This window comes from Papio anubis, chromosome 16 (genome assembly GCF_008728515.1).
Source record: "Papio anubis isolate 15944 chromosome 16, Panubis1.0, whole genome shotgun sequence".
NCBI lineage: Eukaryota > Metazoa > Chordata > Mammalia > Primates > Cercopithecidae > Papio > Papio anubis.
This window is the reverse complement of record NC_044991.1, coordinates 29,338,330-29,360,734: the sequence shown is the minus strand read 5'-3', so window position 1 is coordinate 29,360,734 and position 22,405 is coordinate 29,338,330. Positions and strand designations below refer to the sequence as shown.

At 50.6% G+C, this 22,405-nt stretch overlaps 1 protein-coding gene across 4 annotated transcripts in view; it reads left to right on the top strand.

The window, feature by feature from the left end:
* Nucleotides 1-22,405, top strand: part of PI4KA (phosphatidylinositol 4-kinase alpha) — a 145,014-nt gene that overhangs the window by 105,525 nt on the left and 17,084 nt on the right. For all 4 annotated transcript variants that reach the window (XR_004178955.1, XR_004178954.1, XM_031656473.1 and 1 more), the window contains exons 30-42: nucleotides 1,097-1,189; nucleotides 4,071-4,227; nucleotides 4,464-4,591; nucleotides 12,546-12,704; nucleotides 12,952-13,103; nucleotides 13,303-13,410; nucleotides 14,046-14,173; nucleotides 16,539-16,658; nucleotides 16,839-16,918; nucleotides 17,044-17,237; nucleotides 19,443-19,533; nucleotides 19,921-20,088; nucleotides 20,776-20,829. Coding sequence is in view for 2 of the 4 variants with exons in the window: in XM_031656473.1 (XP_031512333.1) it covers nucleotides 1,097-1,189; nucleotides 4,071-4,227; nucleotides 4,464-4,591; nucleotides 12,546-12,704; nucleotides 12,952-13,103; nucleotides 13,303-13,410; nucleotides 14,046-14,173; nucleotides 16,539-16,658; nucleotides 16,839-16,918; nucleotides 17,044-17,237; nucleotides 19,443-19,533; nucleotides 19,921-20,088; nucleotides 20,776-20,829 (1,632 nt within the window). In the remaining 2 variants the exon portion in view is untranslated. The remainder of the gene's footprint in view (nucleotides 1-1,096; nucleotides 1,190-4,070; nucleotides 4,228-4,463; nucleotides 4,592-12,545; nucleotides 12,705-12,951; nucleotides 13,104-13,302; nucleotides 13,411-14,045; nucleotides 14,174-16,538; nucleotides 16,659-16,838; nucleotides 16,919-17,043; nucleotides 17,238-19,442; nucleotides 19,534-19,920; nucleotides 20,089-20,775; nucleotides 20,830-22,405) is intronic.

Below are 22,405 nucleotides of genomic sequence, written 5' to 3'. Positions count from 1 at the left end.
GTCATTATGTTGAACCTGTTGTAACAACATTGTGAGAGGGCCACTCTTATGCCCACTTTACAGATGAGCACATTGAGGCTCAGAGACGTTGACTTTCCAGGGTCTCACAGCTGATCAGTATCAGAGCCAAGCTCTAACTCAGTCCTGCTTGGTGCCAAAGACCATATTGTTTCCAGAAAATGTAAAGCAGTTTTACATGATCTATTTTTTTTTTAAATAAACCAGTTTAATAATTTCATGAGAAAAATCACGTATTTTTGTTCTTGTTTGCATTTTGATGTTCCCCAACATCTATGTTTTCTTCTCCTGGTCCTCTTTCTCCACACCACGTCCCCTCAAAAAAAATCCCTCTAAACTTAAAACAGTTGAGAAGCTCACTTTCCCCATTAGTACTAATGCTAAAGGGAAATGCAAAAGGAGGTCCTTTTCAATGCACACTGTACTCTGCAGTGACCGTGGATGAACAGGAACTAAAAGGTGTGGGTTAGGAAGCCGGGTCACTGAGGCCCTGGGGCTGGGAGGCTGAGGCTGAAGCAGAGAGAGTGGCTGGAGGGGTGGAGGGGGTGGGTGGTAGTTTTCAAATATTTTTCTCCCATTCTGTGGGTTGCCTTTGTATTCAAGGTGTACCCTGTTCTGTCTCTTCCCATTAGACTGAGGAGCAGCCAGCAGATGTTTAAGAGCCTGCTGGCCTTGGCTCTCCCCTTCAGCCCCTTTACAGTCTGTAAGTGACATTTGTAAGCTGCCCACACAACTCTCAAGGAGATGGCTGTGAATGCTTTCATGGCGTTTCCATCGCAGGTGACAATTACTCTCACAATCTAGCGATTCTTTCTCTTGCAAAGGCCTACCAGTAGCAGAAACTGCCTTTCAGAGACATTTCTTCTGTAAAATTTTTTTAAAATTTCTTATGGAACATATCAAACTGCTGGGTATTCTGAAATATTTTGCTTTATTAATTTGCCAGCAGTGAAGATTTTTATTAATAGTAACCCCCAGATCCGAATGTGACTTCTTAATTGGGTTTAGGCTTAGCCATGGTAAACATGAGAAAAGGATAATGTTACCATAGTCTAAAATAATTGTTATTTGTCTGTAGGCAACTCAGCTAACCGAGCGCCCGGCCTGTGTGAAGAAAGACTACTCCAACTTCATGGCGTCCCTGAATTTGCGCAACCGCTACGCAGGCGAGGTACTTCTTTTCTCTTGTCCTTGCGTCCTAGGTCCTTTAAAGTGTCCTCTTGTTTTGATACCTGTTGACTGCTTCCTAGTGGAAAATGAACAGAGGGTCCGGGTTATGTGGAATTCATACATTTTAGGAGGATTTAAAGGGCACATTTTACATTTTAGGAGGATCCTTTGCAGGGTCCAGCCCCGCTGGGTCGGTGGGTTTTTCTCCCCGTGTGTGGAGACAAGAAATTGTAGAAATAAAGACACAAGACAAAGAAATAAAAGAAAAGGCAGCTGCGCCCAGGGGACCACTACCACCAAGACGCAGAGACCGGTAGTGGCCCGAATGCCAGGCCCCGCTGTTTTTTATTGGATACAAGACAAAGGGGCACGGTAAGGAGTGTGAGCAATCTCCAGTGATAGGTAAGGTCATGTGGGTCACATGTCCATTGGACAGGGGGCCCTTCCCTGCCTGGCAACCAAGGCAGAGAGAGAGAGGGAGAAAGAGAGAGACACCTTACGCCATTATTTCTGCGTATCTGAGACTTTTAATACTTTCATTAATTTTGCTACTGCTATCTGGAAGGCAGAGCCAGGTGTACGGGATGGAACATGAAGGCAGACTAGGAGCGTGACTGCTGAAGCACAGCATCACAGGGAGACAGTTAGACCTCCAGATAACTGTGGGTGGGCCTGACTGATGTCAGGCCCTCCACAAGAGGTGGAGGAGTAGAGTCTTCTCTAAACTCCCCCGGGAAAAGGGGGACTGCCTTTCTCCGTCTGCTAAGTAGTGGGTGTTTTTCTAGGCACTGATGCTACCGCTAGACCACGGTCCGCTTGGCAACAGGCATCTTCCCAGGCGCTGACGTTACCACTAGACCAAGGAGCCCTCTGGTGGCCCTCTCCAGGCATAACAACTCTTGTCTTCTGGTCACTTCTCACTGCGTCCTTTCAGCTTCTATCACTTTATGGCCTGGTTTCTCCTAGGTTACAATTGTAGAGCGAGGATTATTATAATATTGGAATAAAGAGTAATTGCTACAAAGTAATGATTAATGATATTCATATATAATCATATCTGTGGTCTATATCTAGTATAACTATTCTTATCTTACATATTTTATTATACTGGAACAGCTTGTGCCCTCGGTCTCTTGCCTCGGCACCTGGGTGGCTTGCCGCCTACAATCCTTGGCACATTCCAGAGTGTTTATGACAGTTACTTATTTTTTCCACAAGAGGGTAACTCTGTGCACACTCTGGCTACACTGAATGAAGCTTTTTAATTTTTCTGGCTTTTTTTAAAAGCAGTAACAAACATTTATGTGCCATAGGCTCTTGGGTACTTGGTGAGATTTATGTAATATTATTCCAGTTTTATAAATAAACGGAGGTTCCCAAGATTAAGTAACTTGCCAGAGTCACACAAGTGGAGTGTGGTCTGGAACCACATCTTCCAACTCCACATCATGGGCTTTCACCCACCACGCCACAGTTTATTCCAGCCTGACCAGTGGCATCACATCTCTGGTCCTCCATTTCCTGCTCCATAAACTCCGAAGCTAGTCTACACCATTTCTTTTTTGTTTGTTTGTTTTTGTTTTTGTTTTTGAGACGGAGTCTTGCACTGTCGCCCAGGCTGGAGTGCAGTGGTGTGATCTCGGCTCACTGCAAGCTCCGCCTCCCGAGTTCATGCCATTCTCCTGCCTCAACCTCCCAAGTAGCTTGGACTACAGGCGCCCGCCACCACGCTTGGCTAATTTTTTGTATTTTTAGTGGAGATGGGGTTTCACTGTGTTAGCCAGGCTAGTCTCAATCTCCTGACCTCGTGATCCACCCGCCTCAGCCTCCCAAACTGCTGGGATTGCAGGTGTGAGCCACAGCACCTGGCCTAGTCTATACCATTTCTAAGCTCCCTGGCGACTCTGAAAGTCCATCAGTTGCCTGGTCTGAGTGGGGGTTCACTCCCTCTGAGCACTCTGTCACTTGTATGTTCTTTTCTCTGGAAAAAAAGTTATATTTGACTTTAAAAATAGGTAGGTTGGCCAAGCACAGTGCCTCACGCCAGTAATCCTAGCACTTTGGGAAGCCAAGACAGGAGGATCACCTGCGCCCAGGAATTCGAGGATGCAGTGAACTATGATCGTACCACTTTACTCCAGCCTGGGCAACAGAGCAAGACTCTGTCTCAAAGAAAAAATTATTAATAATAGTAAGGAGGGCTGGGCATGGCTGCTCACGCCTGTAGTCCCAGCAATTTGGGAGGCCAAGGCGGGTGGATTACTTGAGGTCAGGAGTTCGAGACCAGCCTGGCCAACATGGTGAAACCCTGTCTCTACTAAAATACAGAAATTAGATGGGCATGGTGGTGCATGCCTGTAATCCAGCTGCTTGGGAGGCTGAGGTGGGAGGATCACTTGAACCCAGGAGGCGGAGGTTGCAGTGAGTCAAGACCATGCCACTGCACTCTAGCCTGGGCATCAGAGCGAGGCTCCCTCTCTCAAAAAATAATAATATTAATAAGGAGGCTGATCTTGTTGTTTGAGTCATTAATGAGTCTGAGGAAATGTATTTATCCAGTTCACATTCATGCAGTCTCACCGTGGGTCAGACCCCGGGCTCACTGCTGGGTACAAAGATGAGGGACGAGATTCCCACCCCCGGGGAACATCTGCAGTGGTGGCACCGCCAACTTGCATTTCTAGAGGAGCTATTCTTTTAGAAGAAAGCTGTGATCAGTAGTAGCATCATTGAAATGAGCCTGTCTCTCTGCATGCATGAGCTCCACTTTGGGGCAGTGAGGCACCCACTGTTGCCACCACAAGTGTGATCTGGTAGCTTCCAGGACCTCACCCACATTGCCTGGCTTCTATGCATAGTTGTTGATGAGAATGTTTTTGCAGGTGTATGGAATGATTCGGTTCTCAGGCACCACAGGCCAGATGTCTGACCTGAACAAAATGATGGTCCAGGATCTACATTCAGCGTTAGACCGCAGTCATCCTCAGCACTACACGCAGGCCATGTTCAAGCTGACTGCAATGCTCATTAGCAGCAAAGGTAACTCACGGAAGCACCGTGGAATTCTGGGCTCATTTCTAAATGAATGCTGGACTTCATGACCCATAGTCAGCTGGAGTCCTGGCAGGAGAAGGAGCAGGAGCTCCCTCAGTAGAGGAGTTATCTGTCATGAGTGGAAAGTCAATAAAAGGCCATTGTTGGCCCCAGCTGGTCAACTCTTGTTGGCCTGTGGAAGCTGTGTTGGAGGCCTCTGACTGAAGTGTGTTCGGTTCCAGATTGTGACCCACAGCTCCTTCATCATCTTTGCTGGGGTCCCCTCCGGATGTTCAACGAGCATGGCATGGAGACAGCCCTGGCCTGCTGGGAATGGCTGCTGGCCGGCAAGGATGGAGTAGAAGTGCCGGTAGGACCCTGACCTTGGGGTGGCACTGAGGATGGGATGGGATAAGAGACGGGAAGAGCCTTCCCTGGTGCCGCCACCGCCAAGCATGGAGACACTGGGCAAGCCCCTCACCTTCTCAAGCCTCAGTCTCCTTATAGATTCTATTATTATATGTGACAGTCACGGAAAATAGAACATATGTTAACAGCATCCCATTGGTACCGAGAAGCCGTTATCTCCCAAAACCTCGGTAGGGGGAGCCATTTCCCTACTGAAATTGGAAGATGCAGCTTCTTGAACACCTGTTAACTTTGAATCTGATTGGGAGCAGTTGTGTTTGTCCACAGGAACCTTTTTTTTGACTTAATCGGGATCAGCCCCTTTTCCCTGCATCTGTATTTCTGGAGTTGCTACTGCAGGGGGCCCACAAGGAAGTTTATACTTACCTTTCAGCTGATTAGATAAATGCTTAAGAACAATTTTATTTTTCAAAGATCCTGTTAACTGTCAGGGTAACAGGGAATTTGACATGTTTTCTTTCTGTGTTTCTTAGGATCAGTTGAAATGAGTGGTCAAAAAGGGGGATTTTGATTTTCTTGTTTCCTCAGGAAAGTTGGACTATTTCCAAAAACGGAATTAAGATTTTCCAGGCTGGTGGCGGTGGCAGTGATGATAATACCTCACATTTGCCTGATATTTTATAACCTTGTGGGGTTTGTGTGCATCACATCATTCAGCGTTCTTAGGAAACATTTTGGTCCAGTGGGCACCTGGGGCAGGTTATCTAGTGAGGGGGACACCTGTGAAGTCAGGGAGGGTTCTGGGTTCTCAGCCTGATCAGCCTGCTTCCATCAAAGATGTGCAGAAGGGCCTGTGGAAGTCACACTTCAGCCTGTAGGGCTCTGACTCCCGGGCAGGGCTCCTCACCTGCGTGGTGGGCATCATAACAAGAACACCTGCATCCTAGTGAGCTGTCGGTAAATGACAACTGGAGCAGCCACAGCAGTTATAGTTCTTGCCAGGGAGAGGATTCTGCAGAGACGGCTGTATACCGTTGCCACTGTAGACACCCCCTGCCATTATGACACCCAGTTTCTCCCTCCAATTCCCTATGTCCTGTTTTCATATTTTACTGCTATATGCATTAGACCTTATAATGTTGTTTTTGTTCAAAAAAAGTCAAAAGTCTTTCAAAGAAATTAAGAAGAGGTTTTGTTACAGCTTTATAAATGTATCCAAATGTTTTTCATCACTCACACTTTTCCAGTCTTCCTGTGATCTCCTCTGCACGTGTAATTTTCTTTAACATTTCCAGTAATGCAGGTCTGCTAGAAATAAATTCTCTCATCTTAGTTCACCTTCATTTTTGATGCATGTGGATTATTTTTTCTAGGCCCAGGATTCTAGGTTGATAGTTTTTTATTTTATTGTTTTTAGCATTTCAAATATACCTTCTGTTGTCTTGCATTGTTTCTGGAGAGAAGTCAACAGTCTTTCTGTTTCTCAGTACAGCCAGCCCTCCTTATCCATGGATTCCACATCTTGGAACCAGTTCCCCTGAGGATACCAAGGGATGACTGTATATGTTATTGTTTTTCTTTTGGCTACTTGTTGGATGTTTCTCTTTATCTTTCATTTTTAGTAGTTTGACTGTGTGTGATTTTCATTGTATTTATCCTGTTGGAATTCATTGAGCTTCTTAATTTTAGGGATTTAGGATTTTCATCAAACTTGGAAATCTTTAGGTCAATATTTATTTGTCATTTCTTTTTCTTTTCCTTTTTTCTTTTCTTTTCTTTTCTTTTTTTTTTTTTTGAAATTGAGTCTCGCTCTTTCGCCCAGGCTGGAGTGCAGTGGCGCTATCTCGGCTCACCTTGCTGCAAGCTCCACCTCCCAGATTCACGCCATTCTCCTGCCTCAGCCTCCTGAGTAGCTGGGACTACAGGCGCCCGCCACCATGCCCAGCTAATTTTTTATATTTTTAGTAGAGACGGGGTTTCACCATGTTAGCCAGGATGGTCTCGATCTTCGGACCTTGTGATCTACCCGCCTTGGCCTCCCAGGGTGCTGGGATTACAGGCGTGAGCCACTGCGCCTGGCCTTTTTTTTTTTTTTTTTAAATTCCTATTTACTTCCTAGGCTCCTAAGGTCAATATTTTTTAATTTTTTTTACCTCATTCTCTCTCTCTTCTCCTTTTGGGATTCCAGGTACACATGTATTAGTGACTTGGTATTGTCCCATAGATCATTGACGTTCTCTGTAGTCTTTTTCAGTTTTTCAGGATTTTTTTCACTCTTTCATTTGGTTAATTTTTTTTTTTTTTTTTTTTTTTTTTACCTATATGCCAGTTCACTGTTCTTTTCTTCTGCTTTATTCATTCTGCTATAAAGCCATCTTGTGTGTTTTTATTTCAGATACAATTCTCAGATCTAGAAAACAACAACAAAAAAATAAATATTAAATTTAATTTAAAAATAAGAAAAGGAAACAAAGGAAACAATTCCAGATCTAGGATTCTAGGATTTCTAGTTAATTCTTTTTTTTTTTTTTTTTTTTTTTTTTTGAGATGGGGTCTCACTCTGTCGCCCAGGCTGGAGTACAGTGGCGCAATCTCGGCTCACTGCAACCTCTGCCTCCTGGGTTCAAATGATTCTTCCACCTCAGCCTCCCGAGTAGCTGGGGTTACAGGCACCCGCCATCATGCCTGGCTAATTTTTGTATTTTTGTAGAGACAGGGTTTCACCATGTTGGCCAGGCTGGTCTTGGCTCGTGATCTCAGGTGATCCACCTGCCTCAGCCTCCCAAAGTGCTGGGATTACAGGCATGAGCCACAACGCCCAGTCATTTAATTCTTTTTTATAGTTTGCATTTTCTGCTGAGATTCTCTTACCTTCACCCATTCTTTCCATTATTTCTTATAAATCTTTGAGCATATTTATTGTAATTATTTTTGTATCCTTATCTGGTCTGTTCTTGTATTTGAGTCATCTGTGGGTCTGTTTCTTTTGATCTTTTTTCTTCACTGTTTGAAAGTTTTTGTTTCTATACTGGATGTTGTACATTTAAATAAAACTGACAGTTGAGGACTGCTGTATATTTTCCCATAGAGAAGGAGGTCTTTATTTTTTTTTCTATTTTTTTCTTTTTTCTCTCTCTTTTTTTTTGAAGACACAATCTCACTATGTTGCCCAGGCTGACCTCAAATTCCTGAGCTCAAGTGATCCTCCTGCCTCAGCCTCCTGACCCAGTAGCTGGAACTAGAGGTGTGTGCCAACACGCCTAGCTGAAGTGTCTTTCTTATGTCTGGTGGCTCCTCCTCCCACTCAGTAGCTGGTCTTGACAGGAAGTATGGGTTCTTCCTGCTTTTTACCCCACTTCCTTTTTTTTTTTTTTTTTTAATTTAAGCAAAATTGGGAAAGATATCTTAAAGGGATTTTTATACAAACCAAATTACTGTTTCGTTTGGGGTCTTTTGGAGTCCAGCTTGCACTTCCTGCCCCTGCCATCTCCAGTGGCTCAGCTGGCCTCAGGTCCCTTCGCCTGTGTCAGGTTTCTCTACCCACTCACACCTGGCACTGGCCATTCAGGTCCTCACTCCCTGTCTCTGCCACCACAAGGACCTGACCTGTCCAGTTCCCATAGTGCCCAGGGTGGGGGCTTTTTAAATTTTTTTCTACTATAAAAGCAATGTCCACTCATGATGGAAAAAGTGGAAGGTTTGAGTGTAATGAGAGAAATAAGAATCGCCCAACTTCAGAGGCAACCACTGAATCACTGATGTCTTTTCTTGCATTCCCAAAGAGATAAAGAGATGTCACACTTGCTGTTTGCATCTCAGTGTGGGGACAGTGGGGAGCCTGACCTCCTTACAGGGGTCTGGGACCTTCATTTCACTGAGAGGGGAAAGGTTCGTGATCCTTGTATGGTACTTAAAATTCATGACCCAAAATAAATGGATGTGGGCTGCACTAGGTAGTAACTGATAACTTGCTCTGGTCCTGCCATGTGCCGAGCTTGAGCAGGGCATTATATGTATATCACTCTCTTGTCCATCTAGCCCAGGCCTTGGGGTCTATGCTTACGGTACAGTTTCCCCCACACCCTGAGACTGTCCTCCTCTGGGCTTAGGAGGGGCCCGATCCTGGGAAGTCTTAGCCACACTCACTCTTGTGTGGGCCCAGGGCGCCCACCTGCCTGCACACACCTGCCTACACACTGTCTCTTGGTGGGACTCTCCACTTCCCAGGAGAGGACACGTGTGCCCTCCTCTCAGGGTCTTCTGGAAGCCTTGGTTTCACCACAAATTGTGACCATCAGGACACAGTGCTGCTGTGGTCAGGATTCCTTTTCACATGCTGCTTCAGCCTGAGACCTTGCCGGGCCTTAAGAGTAGGGGCTGCTTGCCCGGGCGCAATGGCTCACGCCTGTAATCCCAGCACTTTGGGAGGCCGAGGCAAGTGGATCACCTGAGGTCGGGAGTTTGAGATCAGCCTGACCAAAATGGAGAAACCCATGTCTACTAAAAGTACAAAATTAGGCCGGGCGCGGTGGCTCACACCTGTAATCCCAGCACTTTGGGAGGCCAAGGCAGGCAGATCACGAGGTCAGGAGATCGAGACCATCTTGGCTAACATGGTGAAACCCCGTCTCTACTGAAAATACAAAAAATTAGCTGGGGGAGGTGGCGGGCGCCTGTAGTCCCAGCTACTTGGGAGGCTGAGGCAGGAGAATGGTGTGAACCCGGAACGTGGAGCTTGCAGTGAGCTGAGATTGCACCACTGCACTCCAGCCTGGTCGACAGAGCGAGACTCCGTCTCAGAAAAAAAAAGAGTAGGGGCTGCAGCTGTTCCCATTTCACAGGGCAGTGGGGGTGCTCCTGATCACGGGTCAGCCCTTACATTGTGCCTGGGGCTCCGGAGCCCGGATCCGTTCCTCTCCTCTCCACTTCCTTAGTCTAGGTGCCCTTGAACCTCTGGCCTCCCTGTCTGATCCTCAGATAAGAGTGGGTTGAATGAGCCTCCGGGGACCCCTGGGGCAGGGCAGATGGAGTACGGATATCACTAGCAGGTCCCAGGTGGTAGGAGGACAGATCAGCTCAGGGAAAGCTGCTCACAGCCTCCTTCAGAGCACTGGGACTTGAAAGCAACTGTTGTGGGAGCCTAACAGTCCTTCCCAGGGACTTAAGGCCTTTGTAATTTTTGTAGCCCTTTTGTCCTCCAGAATAAAGGGACCTTCTTGAGCCCAGGGCCTTCTCAGCATTGGCATGCCCCAGGGCTCCTCCTTCCTGCCTGGGCAGTCTGGCCAGCTCCACTGCTTACCTAGCCCAGTCACCCCTAGTCCAGGTGCATCCCTTCGGTGGCTTGGCCCACAGCCTGCGTGGTGAACTGATTAGCAGCCCCAACTAATGGGTCCAACCTCAGCTCCAGACACCCCTACACTGGTCGCCCATCTGCCATCACTGTAGATGCCAGGGTGGTTCTTCCCTTCACTGTAGATGCCAGTGTGGCCCCTCCCTTTACTGTAGATGTCAGCGAGGTCTCTCCCTTCATGTGAGATGCCAGTGAGGTCCCTCCCTTCACTTTAGATGCCAGCGTGGCCCCTCCCTTCCCTGTAGATGCCAGCGAGGTCCCTCCCTTCACTGTAGATGCCAGTGTGGCCCTTCCCTTCCCTGTAGATGCCAGCAAGGTTCCTCCCTTCACTGTAGATGCCAGTGTGGCCCTTCCCTTCACTATAGATGCCAGCAAGGTTCGCCCCTTCACTGTAGATGCCAGCGAGGTCCCTCCCTTCACTGCAGATGCCAGCATGGCCCCTTCCTTCGCTGTAGATGCCAGCATGGTCCTTCCCTTCACTGTAGATGCCAGCGAGGTCCTTCCCTCTGCTCAGACATCTTTGACTTCCTCTTGTGCACATCCCACAGATGACTCTCAGCACATCCAATCAGTTTCACCTTTGAGGTTTATCCAGGATCTGACAAGTCCCAGCATCCCAGCTGCTGCCCCCTGGCCTGGCCTCCTGCTCCCCACCCCCAGGCATCTTCCCCTTCTCCACATGCAGCTGGTGCAAGCCAGGGGGGAATCAGAGCCCCCCTACAGACTCAAAGGCGGGCCTGTTTCTGTGACCTGCAAGCCCCCTTCCCACCCAACTTCCATCCCCTCTCCTCCCCTCGCTTGCTGTGCTGTGGCCATGCTGGGGTCCGGCCTGCACTTCCCACGGATGATTCTCCGCACATCCCGTCAGCTTCACTTTTGAAGCTGCCCTCCTGGGCTGCTCCCACCATAGGCCGTGTCATACACTCCCTCTTCTCAGACAGCCGTGCCTTGCGCCTCACTCCTGCATCTCCTCCAGGGCTCATCTCAGATGTCCCCTCCTTGCCAGGGCTCTCCCTGGCCACCAGGTCTGTCACACGCTCACTCGCACTGCTGTTTCTTAGTGTTTCTCAGTGTGTGTAGCTTATTTCTTATTGTCTGTGGTCCCCACCGTAGACTGTGTGGTCATGTTTGTCTTCATTTGCGGCACCACGCCCAGAGCCCACGAGGCCCTGGCACAGAGGCAGCCACCAGGATGTGGTTGTTTAACAAATAGGTGGGAGTGTGGCTCTGCCGTGGCTTCTTATCCCTGGCGGTTCTTGCCCTGGCACATTTTTTGCTCCCTTGTCTGTTTCCATAAGACTACATCGGTCTTCAGGAAACAGAAAGCAGGTTCTAGTGGTTCTAGTGTCTCATCCCCCAGGAGTCCTCACCCCACGGGCAGCTTAGAGGGAAGCAGCAGACAGAGTAGTGCAGCCCCGCCCCAGGCTCCTGTCGGCTCCTGGCCATCTTGGGTTTATGTGGCCTTTGTCTCTACCCTCATGGCTTCCAGATGGCTTCTGTGCCTCCCAGCAGGAAGGAAGACAAGAACAGAGTGCAAAAGGCAGAGGCCAGCTGCCTTGACCTTATGAAGCTCACCCTGGCATGCACTCCCAGGGCCTTGCCCAGTTCGCTCTCCCTGGCTCATTAGAGTGGCCGGGGAGAACAGTGGCTGCCCCAGCCAGCAGGGAGCCTGACTGAGAGCTCCGTGACTGGCCACGTGGCCACCCTGATCCACCTCATGAGGAAGAAGGGAGGTGATGGGTACTGGAGAGGAGCCTCGGTGTGTGTTCTGCTCACTGGGCCTTGTTGCACGTCTGCACAGGCGCCTGGAGCCCTTGCAGGAGTTGGTGTTGCTGGGGCAATAGAGGGATAGAAATCCTCTATGGCCAGACGCCAAATGCTGTTTCTTGGTCTCCTTGTAAAAACACCCAGAAATTGTGGGGGCTTTCCACATGTGAGCCGCACCTCTTACTCTCTCCAGCACCTAGGTGTCTCCCTGGCACTATGCTGCTCCCTGTGGGCACCCCTCATGCCTCCCCAAGGAATGGGGACCTGGCTGAGCATGACCGGGCCGTGGGAGCAGCCAGAGCTTGGGCTCCCAGGCCTAGCCATGGTGGCTGCAGGCTCTCCTCAGCTCCATGGGCTGTTCCTGATCTGGTTAGTGGGATGAAGGCATCGGGTAGGGTCTGTGTGGGGTGGAGAGGAGGAGCCAGGCTCTGGATCCAGAACCCTCTTCTGCCCTTGCCAGCTCAGCAGCCCACACAGGGGTCTTCCCGCTCACAGCTACAGAGGGTTCTCAGGGTTATAGAGAAAAGTCAGCTACCCAGTGCCTGTCAGGGCATCAGGCACATCCCGGGTGCTGCCATCTCACACCCTGCAACGTCCACACCGTGAACTGGGTTGAGCAGAATGCAGCCTCGAGAGGCTGGAGAAAATACACCAAGCACTGACACGGATGACCCTGGGATGTGGGACTATAGGTGATCTTCATTTTTTTCTTCATACTTTTCTCGGTTTCTAAATCTTACTCAGTGAGCATATGTTCCTTTTTTTTAATTAGAGAAAACATGACAGTAGCCCCTTTTTGTGTTTCACAGAGGAGCTAACATTCCTTCTGTACCTGTAGTTCATGCGGGAGATGGCAGGGGCCTGGCACATGACGGTGGAGCAGAAGTTTGGCCTGTTTTCTGCTGAGATAAAGGAAGCAGACCCCTTGGCCGCCTCGGAAGCGAGTCAACCCAAACCCTGTCCTCCCGAAGTGACCCCGCACTACATCTGGATCGACGTACGTGCCTGTTCCCCCACCAAGGCTCTGGGGTGCTCCACCTGGGGGGGCCAGGACTGTTCTTGGGGTGGGGGTAGCTGAACCCGAGGCCTGCAGGTTTTCAGACGCTGTGACCTCAGGGGCTAACTGTTCCAGCCTCTGGCAAGCCCGGCCAGTCAGCCCAGAGCCCCTCCTCAGCTGTCTCTGCCGGTCCCAGGGTTAGCCCAGCGCAGCCCCACCACCACAGTGTCTTCCTCTTCTCACTCAGTTCCTGGTGCAGCGGTTTGAGATCGCCAAGTACTGCAGCTCTGACCAAGTGGAGATCTTCTCCAGCCTGCTGCAGCGCTCCATGTCCCTGAACATCGGCGGGGCCAAGGGGAGCATGAACCGGCATGTGGCGGCCATCGGGCCCCGCTTCAAGTGAGGGCCCTCTTCCTGGGGAGCACAGGGCCCCTGGTGTGTACAGTGTGTCGTGGGGCGTCTGTGTGTCACAGTACTTCCGTAGACAGGGAACACATTTCAGTGAGCTGCTCCTGGAAGGGCAGGGAAGAGAGTCCAGAGGGTGAACTTGGCCCCAGGCCAGGCTCCTGCTCTGACTGGGTCCCGGGCTCCCTCACAGGCTGCTGACCCTGGGGCTGTCCCTCCTGCATGCCGACGTGGTTCCAAATGCAACCATCCGCAATGTGCTTCGCGAGAAGATCTACTCCACTGCCTTTGACTACTTCAGGTACTCCCCCAAGGTGTGCTGTGCAGCGTCCAGGGATGGCCCAGCCCCTGCAAGTGCTCTACCGCCCCAGACCCCCAGGAAGTCACTCACAGGAGTACACAGTTGCCCAGTTGTGCTCACCAACCTCCTCCTTCAGTAGCCCTGGCCCCCTGGATTTAAATACCCTCAGCCCTGTGCATGTGTCCTGTGTACTGAGAGCTAGCCTCCCAGCGAGATGTAGGCAAATTTTCCCTCAGTTCAACTGATTTAGGAGATTAAGTGCGTCCATTTAATTTCCCTGTTAATGTGAAGGCTTATTGCACAAAGAATTGCAAACACCCACTGCCTGGGGCTCTGCACCCATAGACTGTGCTGTTGTATGAGTGCAGCTTCATTGCCCTGATCTGCCACAAGCGCAGCTTCAGTGGAAAGCTGTAGGGGCTGCTGTGGGCAGTGAGGGAGGAGGGCATAAGAGGGCTCCGGAGCCACCACACCTTCCCATGGGAATGGGCCAGATCATCCTTGCTAATGACGGGCTTTGGGCTGACCCTTTGTCATTAAGAAACTGTGTACATCACCTCTCACTGCTTTGTGTGACTGGCCTCTAGTCCCCAACTCCAGACACTCAGCCCTTGTCCTCTTATGGTTGTTTGAAGCTGTCCCCCAAAGTTCCCTACTCAAGGAGAGAAGCGGCTGCGTGAAGACATAAGCATCATGATTAAATTTTGGACCGCCATGTTCTCAGATAAGAAGTACCTGACCGCCAGCCAGCTTGTTCCCCCAGGTAACCCTCAGCAGTGCAGCCGCTCATGGTGGAGGCAGGCAGGACAGGGGTGCAACGTGGGCAGCCCTGAGGGTCCCAGAGGTAGGGACGGAGAAGCAGTTAGAGCCCCCTGAGCCCTGGCCTTGGCTGTGTTGCACGGTCATTGGAGGCCGGCGCTTGCCTGGCTCTGCTTCTCCAGCCTAAGCTGAGAAGCATAAACCCGCACCCAAGGACCCTGAGCAGACTCCACTCTCCGCACTTTCCCTGCACTGGCACGGGCTGCGTTCACACACCCCTCTGAGCAGCTGACGGCCCAGGATTGGGCTGAAGCTAGTGCACCCACATGACTGGGGTGTGGTCTGTTGTCATCTGGTAGGAGGCAGTCAAATGGACAGGTGATTTCAATATGGGGGGACTGTGGGAGCACTCCTCGGGATAGACACTCGGCCCCTCCAGAGTGGGGAGTCAGAGATGGTTTTCTGGAAGAGATGACGGTTGATCTGAGTCTGAAAGGCTGCACAGGCATGCAGGGTGGATGGGGCACAGCATTCCAGGGAAGGGAATGCTTAAGGGAAACATACCACACAAACAAGCAGCAAACAGCTCCAAGGAGGCCATGCCCTTGTTCTCCCAGTACCTAGCTGATTACTAAGCACAGACTGAGAGACGAGACAGAGGGTTTTCTTTTTTTTTTTTTTTGAGAGACAGAGTCTTACTCTGTCACCCAGGCTGGAGTGCAGTAGCGCGATCTTGGCTCACTACAACCTCTGCCTCCTGGGTTCAAGCAATTATCCTGCCTCAGCCTCCTGAGTAGCTGGAACTATGGGTGTGTGCCACCATGCCTGACTAATTTTTTTATTTTTTAGTGGAGGCGGGGTTTCACCATATTGGCCAGGCTGGTCTCAAACTCCTGACCTCATGATCCACCCACCTCAGCCTCCCAAAGTGCTGGGAGGTGTGAGCCACTGTGCCTGGCCAGTAGGGTTTTCTTTAGCAGACCCACGGGTGACAACCTGACTAGCAGGAAAAGGAAAGAAAGAAGTAGATGCAGTGATTTTCTAAGGCAGCTTTCTGGCTCCACTTAGAAGAGGGCAAACAGTCCTTACAGTCTGCCCCACAGGCCCTCAAGTTATCACCCTGCTAAAGGACTATACATTACCGGTGATCAGGTAATTGCCATCCTTTATCAAGAAAATTATGATACTTGTTTTATTATATTTTCTACTTTTTTTAGAAATGGAGTCTTATTCTGTCACCCGGGCTGGAATGCAATTGTGTAATCATAGCCCACTGCAACCTCAGACTCCTGGGTGCAAGCGATTCTCCCACCTCAGCCTCACAAGCAGCTAGGACTACAGACACATGCCAGCTCCCCCAGCTAATGTTTATTATTGTTGTTGTTCAGATAGGGGTCTTGCCTTGTTGTCCAGACTGGTCTCGAACTCCTGGCCTCTAGCGATCCACCTGCCTTAGCCTCCCAAAGTGCTGGGATTACAGACATGAACCACTGTGCCCAGCCTATAATATTTTAAAGGATAGAAGAAGGCCAGGCGCGGTGGCTCATGCCTGTAATCCCAGCACTTTGGGAGGCCAAGGCAGGTGGATCACCTGAGATCAGGAGTTCGAGACCAGCCTGGCCAATATGGTGAAACCCCATCTCTACTAAAAATACAAAAATTAGCCAGGCCTGGTGGTAGGTGCTTATAGTCCCAGCTACTCGGGAGGCTGAGGCAGGAGAATAGCTTGAACCCAGGAGGTAGAGGTTGCAGTGAGCCGAGTTTGCGCCATTGTACTACAACAGAGCGAGACTCCCTCTCAAAAATGAAAAATAGACCGGGCACGGTGGCTCACGCCTGTAATCCCACACTTTGGGAGGCCGAAGCCGGTGGATCACCTGAGGTCAGGAGTTCAAGACCAGCTGGCCAACATGGCGAAACCACGTCTCTATTAAAAATACAAAAATGGGCTGGGTGTGGTGGCAGGCACCTGTAATCCCAGCTACTCGGAAGGCTGAGGCAGGAGAATTGCTTGAACCTAGGAGGCGGAGGTTGCAGTGAGCTGAGATTGTGTCATTGCACTCCACCCTGGGTGACAGGAGCAAAACTCCATCTCAAAAATAAATAAATGAATTAATTAAATAAAAAATATTTGAAAAGGATAGAAGAAATATAATTAAAATGTTTAAGCATTCCATCTAGAATAGTTAAAGAATTACTCACGCTTTTGGAAAACTCACCATCCAGACAGGTTTGTTCCTGCAGTCAATTCCAGGACTCTTTCCCACTGTACCACTGATTGCCTTATCTCTGGTGAATATTAGTTTACTTTTTGTGATACCTTTTCTTGAGCCACCTCACTCTAGAATCAACAATGTGTTTGCCCTCAGATAATCAGGACACCCGGAGCAACCTGGACATAACTGTTGGCTCTCGGCAACAAGCCACCCAAGGCTGGATCAACACCTACCCCCTGTCCAGTGGCATGTCCACCATCTCCAAGAAGTCAGGTCAGTGGGAGGCATGCTCCTGGGGCCCTCACATACAAGTTACCATTCTGGTTGCAAGCTACTTGATGGACACTTGCTCAGACAACAGAACAGAGCACTGCAAGCTTCCTCTAGGTTTAGAAACTCAGGGCAGGCAGGTGGCATCTGAGGACTACACCTGTGCTTTGTCTTTCTTCCTAGGCATGTCTAAGAAAACCAACCGGGGCTCCCAGCTACACAAATACTACATGAAGCGAAGGACGCTGCTGCTGTCCCTGCTGGTGAGGCCCACAGGTGCAGCTGTGCCTGCTGCCCACCACCTGCCCGTACAATACCTGGTGGCTGGGGCAGTGTGTGGTCACTCACAGAAGGCGTGCATATCAGGCCTTATATCTTATCTTGCCAGGCCACTGAGATCGAGCGGCTCATCACATGGTACAACCCACTGTCAGCCCCAGAACTGGAGCTAGACCAGGCCGGAGAGAACAGTGTGGCCAACTGGAGATCTAAGTACATCAGCCTGAGTGAGAAGCAGTGGAAGGACAACGTGAACCTGGCCTGGAGCATCTCTCCCTACCTGGCTGTGCAGCTGCCTGCCAGGTGGGCCCCCAGGCACCACGGCCTGATACAGGCCTCACCAGAGGCCCAGAGCAGGGCGCCTGCCAGCTGGGTCATGAATGCTGGGGAGCACCCTGCAGCCCCTCTCAAGGACGGTCAGGAAGTAGTCTAGCAGGCTACTTTGATCATGAAGCGCCAGGACACTCCCCCAGCTCTTCTGTGCAGAGATAACCCAGCAACCCTTGTGATCTTTTCAGATGCCTGCCTGGGGTGCTGCAGCACCTGGAGCCTAGGGAGGTAGCAGCAGGGTGAATTCAGAGCCAAGATCTGATTCATGCCGGATAGGAGGCATGTGGAGGCTGTCACTCCTGGCAGGCGGCTGCCAGATCCGCCTTGGGGAGGGTTTGGGTTTGTTCCTGGATGTCACCTTTCAGTGGCAGAGTAGTCGGAGGAGGCACATGCTGCAGACAGCAGCCACATTCCTGTGAACTGCCTGTGGCAGCTCTTACAGGAACAGAACCTCAGACCAATGGTGGCTGAGAGGGACTGCAGAGTCCCTGTTTAGAATCCCACCAGATGGGGCCGGGCCCAGTGGCTCAAGCCTGTAATCCCAGCACTTTGGGAGGCCGAGGCGGGTGGATCACGAGGTCAGGAGATGAAGACCATCCTGGCTAACACGGTGAAACCCCGTCTCTACTAAAAATACAGAACAAATTAGCCAGGCGCAGTGGCGGTCACCTGTAGTCCCAGCTACTCCAGAGGCAGAGGCAGGAGAATAGTGTGAACCCAGGAGGCGGGGCTTGCAGTGAGCTGAGATCGCGCCACTGCACTCCAGCCTGGGTGACAGAGCGAGACTCTGTCTCCAAAAAAAAAGAGAATTCCGGCCGGGCGCGGTGGCTCAAGCCTGTAATCCCAGCACTTTGGGAGGCCGAGACGGGCGGATCACGAGGTCAGGAGATCGAGACCATCCTGGCTAACACGGTGAAACCCCATCTCTACTAAAAAAAAAAAGAGAATTCCACCAGATGATCCACAGCCTCCCATGAATGTGTCCAGGGTGGGTGATTCTCCGTTGTGAGCCCAGACCTGCCAGTGTACTGCATCCTCCCTCCAGCCCTACTTTGATCCTCTGGAGTAGGATCGCAGAGCAGCTCTGCATTGCCTCAAAGCACAGTGCTCGTGGGGCATCTGCCTTGCATTAGCCTGAGGTGGGAACACCTGGAAACTAGTAGCTGCCCCTTCATGGGCCAGGTGCCTTGTGGCCCCTGGACTGTGGACTGAGACACTGACTCACTGGATGGGTAGCTGTGGAGAGTCAGGGGAAGATATGGTAGGAAAAGCAATAAGAGGCAGGAGATTTAGGACAAGGATGGTGAAAGGAAGCCTTTTGAACAGTAAGTGTAGGAAAATATGTGTTTCTTTAAGAAAGTTCCAGCATTTCATCACAGCGGATAATAATGCTTTTTTTTAAAAAAAAGCACTAATGTTCAGACCTGCTAGTTAGTGGCATAATAGAACATTTAGCCGTCACCTGGCTAACCATTTTTTTATTTAAACTTTTTTTTAAATTTCTGTGCAAATGTAGTAGACGTCTGTATTTATGAGGTGCATGGAATGTTTTCATGCAGGCATGCAATGTAAGATAAGCACATCTCAAAGAATGGGGTATCCATCCCCTCAAGCATTTATCCTTGGAGTTACAAACAATCCAGTTACACTCTTTTTTATTTTTTTGAGACGGAGTCTCACTCTGTCGCCCAGGCTGGACTGTGGTGGCACGATCTGGGCTCACTGCAAGCTCCGCCTCCTGGCTTCACACCATTCTCCTGCCTCAGCCTCCCAAGTAGCTGAGACTGCAGGCACCCGCCACCATACCCGGCTAATTTTTTGTATTTTTAGTAGAGACGAGGTTTCACTGTGTTAGCCAGGATGGTCTCGATCTGACCTTGTGATTCGCCCGCCTCGGCCTCCCAAAGTGTTGGGATTACAGGCATGAGCCACCGCACCTGGCCTACACTCTTTTAAAGTTATTTTTCAATGTACAATTATTATTGGCTGTAGTCCCCCAGTTGTGCTATCAAATAGCAGGTCTTCATTCTTTCTATTTGTTTGTACCCAAGCCGTCACTTGGTATTGATGTGAATCCCTCCAGTTCAGCGTTTCCCTCTGGCTCCCCTCCCTCTAGTGTGTGGGAGAGCGCGGTTTCCCTGGCGAGGCAGCACCACCCATACCCTCTGTGCCCTGTAGGTTTAAGAACACAGAAGCCATCGGGAACGAAGTGACCCGTCTCGTTCGGTTGGACCCAGGAGCCGTTAGTGACGTGCCTGAAGCGATCAAGGTAGTGTAGCCCATGTGCCAGGGCCTGAGTTCAAACTGCACAAAACAGCACTGAAACTAGAAATGAGACAGAAATGCCTGAAACTGGAAATGAGACAAAAATAGCCACGTGGCAACTTCAGTACTATTCATGATTTTTCTGATTTCCTGTGTTGTCTATTCCTTGTTTGTAGCATTTATTTGTTTACAGTAGAAGAAAATGTAATGCACTTCACCCTAATTGCAGTTACGCTGTTTTCCATAACACATCAGAAGCATCTTCCACATGGTTACAGATGCTTAGAAACATCACTTCTCATGACCATCCTTGTGGTGTGGCTAGTGGGCCAGGTATCTCCAGAGGTCCCGGGACTGCCCAAGCCACAGCATCTCCCCACCTCCTCCGCAGTTCCTGGTCACCTGGCACACCATCGACGCCGACGCTCCGGAGCTCAGCCATGTGCTGTGCTGGGCACCCACAGACCCACCCACGGGCCTCTCCTACTTCTCCAGCATGTACCCGCCGCACCCTCTCACAGCACAGTACGGGGTGAAAGTCCTGCGGTCCTTCCCTCCGGTGAGCCCAGGGCCCTGCTGAGCTGGCCTCTGGTGGGACTGTTGGGAGGGGTCTTACCTGGAGAGAGGCACAGGCCCCACCACTGGCCATGAGGTCGCCCCATTACATACTGTTCCTTTCCCTGTTTTTGTTCAAGTAGTTGTAGAAGATGGATTTAGTTCTAATTCAAATGTGTTCTCTAGTTACATTTGTTTTTTGACCTGAGTGAGGTGTTTGAGTTAAAGACATACAGTTTACTTGAGTTTGATTATGAGGTGGCGCGGCAGCTGTGCACAACCCACATGGCAGTGCAGCTGTGTCTTGGAACCCCACAGTGACCTTGCCCATGGAGGGTCCCTCCCTCCTTGTGGGAGCCCAAGGAGCCCACGAGACAGCTATGATGATGGTGGAGAAAGGCCTCTGGAATATTCTAGAGTCTGACCCACAGCAGACCATTTCCCTGAGGCAGGCTCCCCAGTGAGGAGCGTGAGGCCCTCCCACCCACTGTAGAGCAGGAGCCTTGCTCCTTTTACCTGTTTCCTCCATTCCTGTGTTCTGAGCCATCAGTCTGTTTGCCCGCCATCCTCCGGGCTTTCCCCAGTTTTCAGCCCTGCTGTGGGCAGAGCAGAAGCAGAGGCAGGACCTGGGCCATAGGGTTGGGTGGCTCTGCTCTTAGAAGTCATGACCAACTCTGCTCCTCCTCCACAGGACGCCATCCTCTTCTACATCCCCCAGATCGTGCAGGCCCTCAGGTACGACAAGGTAAGCTTGCACCTGCATGGCCGTCCTCTTCACTTGCAGAGTGTGCTCCACACCCAGCCTGTGCCTGGTCTATCCCCGGCCCTCACAGGCTCCTCAGAGCCTCCTCAGGGACAGGGCTGCCCAGCAGTCCCCTTGCTCCCCCTACCCGAGCCTCTGTGATTGTCTCTTGATACCCAGTGCCATGCCAGGGGAAGCCATGTTCACCCACTGCCTCACCCTGAGGTCCAAGCATGCTCTGCGGAGTGAGCCGGTTCTGGGGCTGTTGCCAGCCTGGCCAGGCTTCCCTCTCGTTGGTGGGGTCACCTCAAATCCCTGAATCCTGCTCTCTTCAGCCGGAAGTGGTGAGGAAGATTAACGAGGTGACGTATGCATTAGTCTGCCAGGGCTGCGTAATGAAGCACCACAGACTGGGCAGCTTAAATGACAGAAATGTCTATTCTCAGCATTGTGGAGGCCAAAAAACAAAACAAAACAAACAAAAAACCCATGAATTCTGGAGGCCAGAAGTCCAAGGTCAAGGTGTGAGCAGGGTTGCTTCCTTCTGAGGCCTGTCTCCCTGCCTTTTTTTTTTTTTTTTTTTTTTTTCTGAGACGGAGTCTCGCTCTGTCTCCCAGGCTGGAGTGCAGTGGCGCAATCTCAACTCACTGCAAGCTCCGCCTCCTGGGTTTACGCCATTCTCCTGCCTCAGCCTCCCGAGTAGCTGGGACTACAGGCACCCGCCACCGCGCCCGGCTAATTTTTTGTATTTTTAGTAGAGACGGGGTTTCACCGTGTTGACCAGGATGGTCTCGATCTCCTGACCTCGTGATCCTCCCACCTCGGCCTCCCAAAGTGCTGGGATTACAGGCGTGAGCCACAGCGCCCGGCCTTTTTTTTTTTTTTTTTTTTTTTTTTTTTTTTAAGAGACAGGGTCTCGCTGTGTCACTCAGACTAGAGTGCAGTGGCATGATCTCAGCTCACTGCAGCCTCAACCTCCCGGGCTCCAGCCATCCTCCCACCTCAGCACCTCACCCGCTACCCCTCCCAAGTAACTGGGATGGCAGGTATGCGCCACCACACCCAGCTAATTTTTGTGTTTTTTTTTTTTTTTTGAGGTGGAGTCTCGCTCTGTCGCCCAGGCTGGAGTGCAGTGGCCGGATCTCAGCTCACTGCAAGCTCCGCCTCCCGGGTTCACGCCATTCTCCTGCCTCAGTCTCCCGAGTAGCTGGGACTACAGGCACCCGCTACCACTCCTGGCTAATTTTTTGTATTTTTTTAGTAGAGATGGGGTTTCACCGTGTTAGCCAGGGTGGTTTCGATCCCCTGACCTTGTGATCCGCCCGTCTCGGCCTCCCAAAGTGCTGGGATTACAGGCTTGAGCCACCGCACCCGGCCAATTTTTGTATTTTTTGTAGAGATAGAGTTTCGCTATGTTTTCCCAGGCTGGTCTCAAACTCCTGAGCTCAGGCAGTCTGCCCACCTCCGCCTCCAAAAGTGTCTGAGCCACCATTATAGGTCTGAGCCACCATGCCCATCTCCCTGACTGATTGATAGCCGTCTTCTCTGTGAGTCCTTACAGGGTCATCCTTTTGTGTGT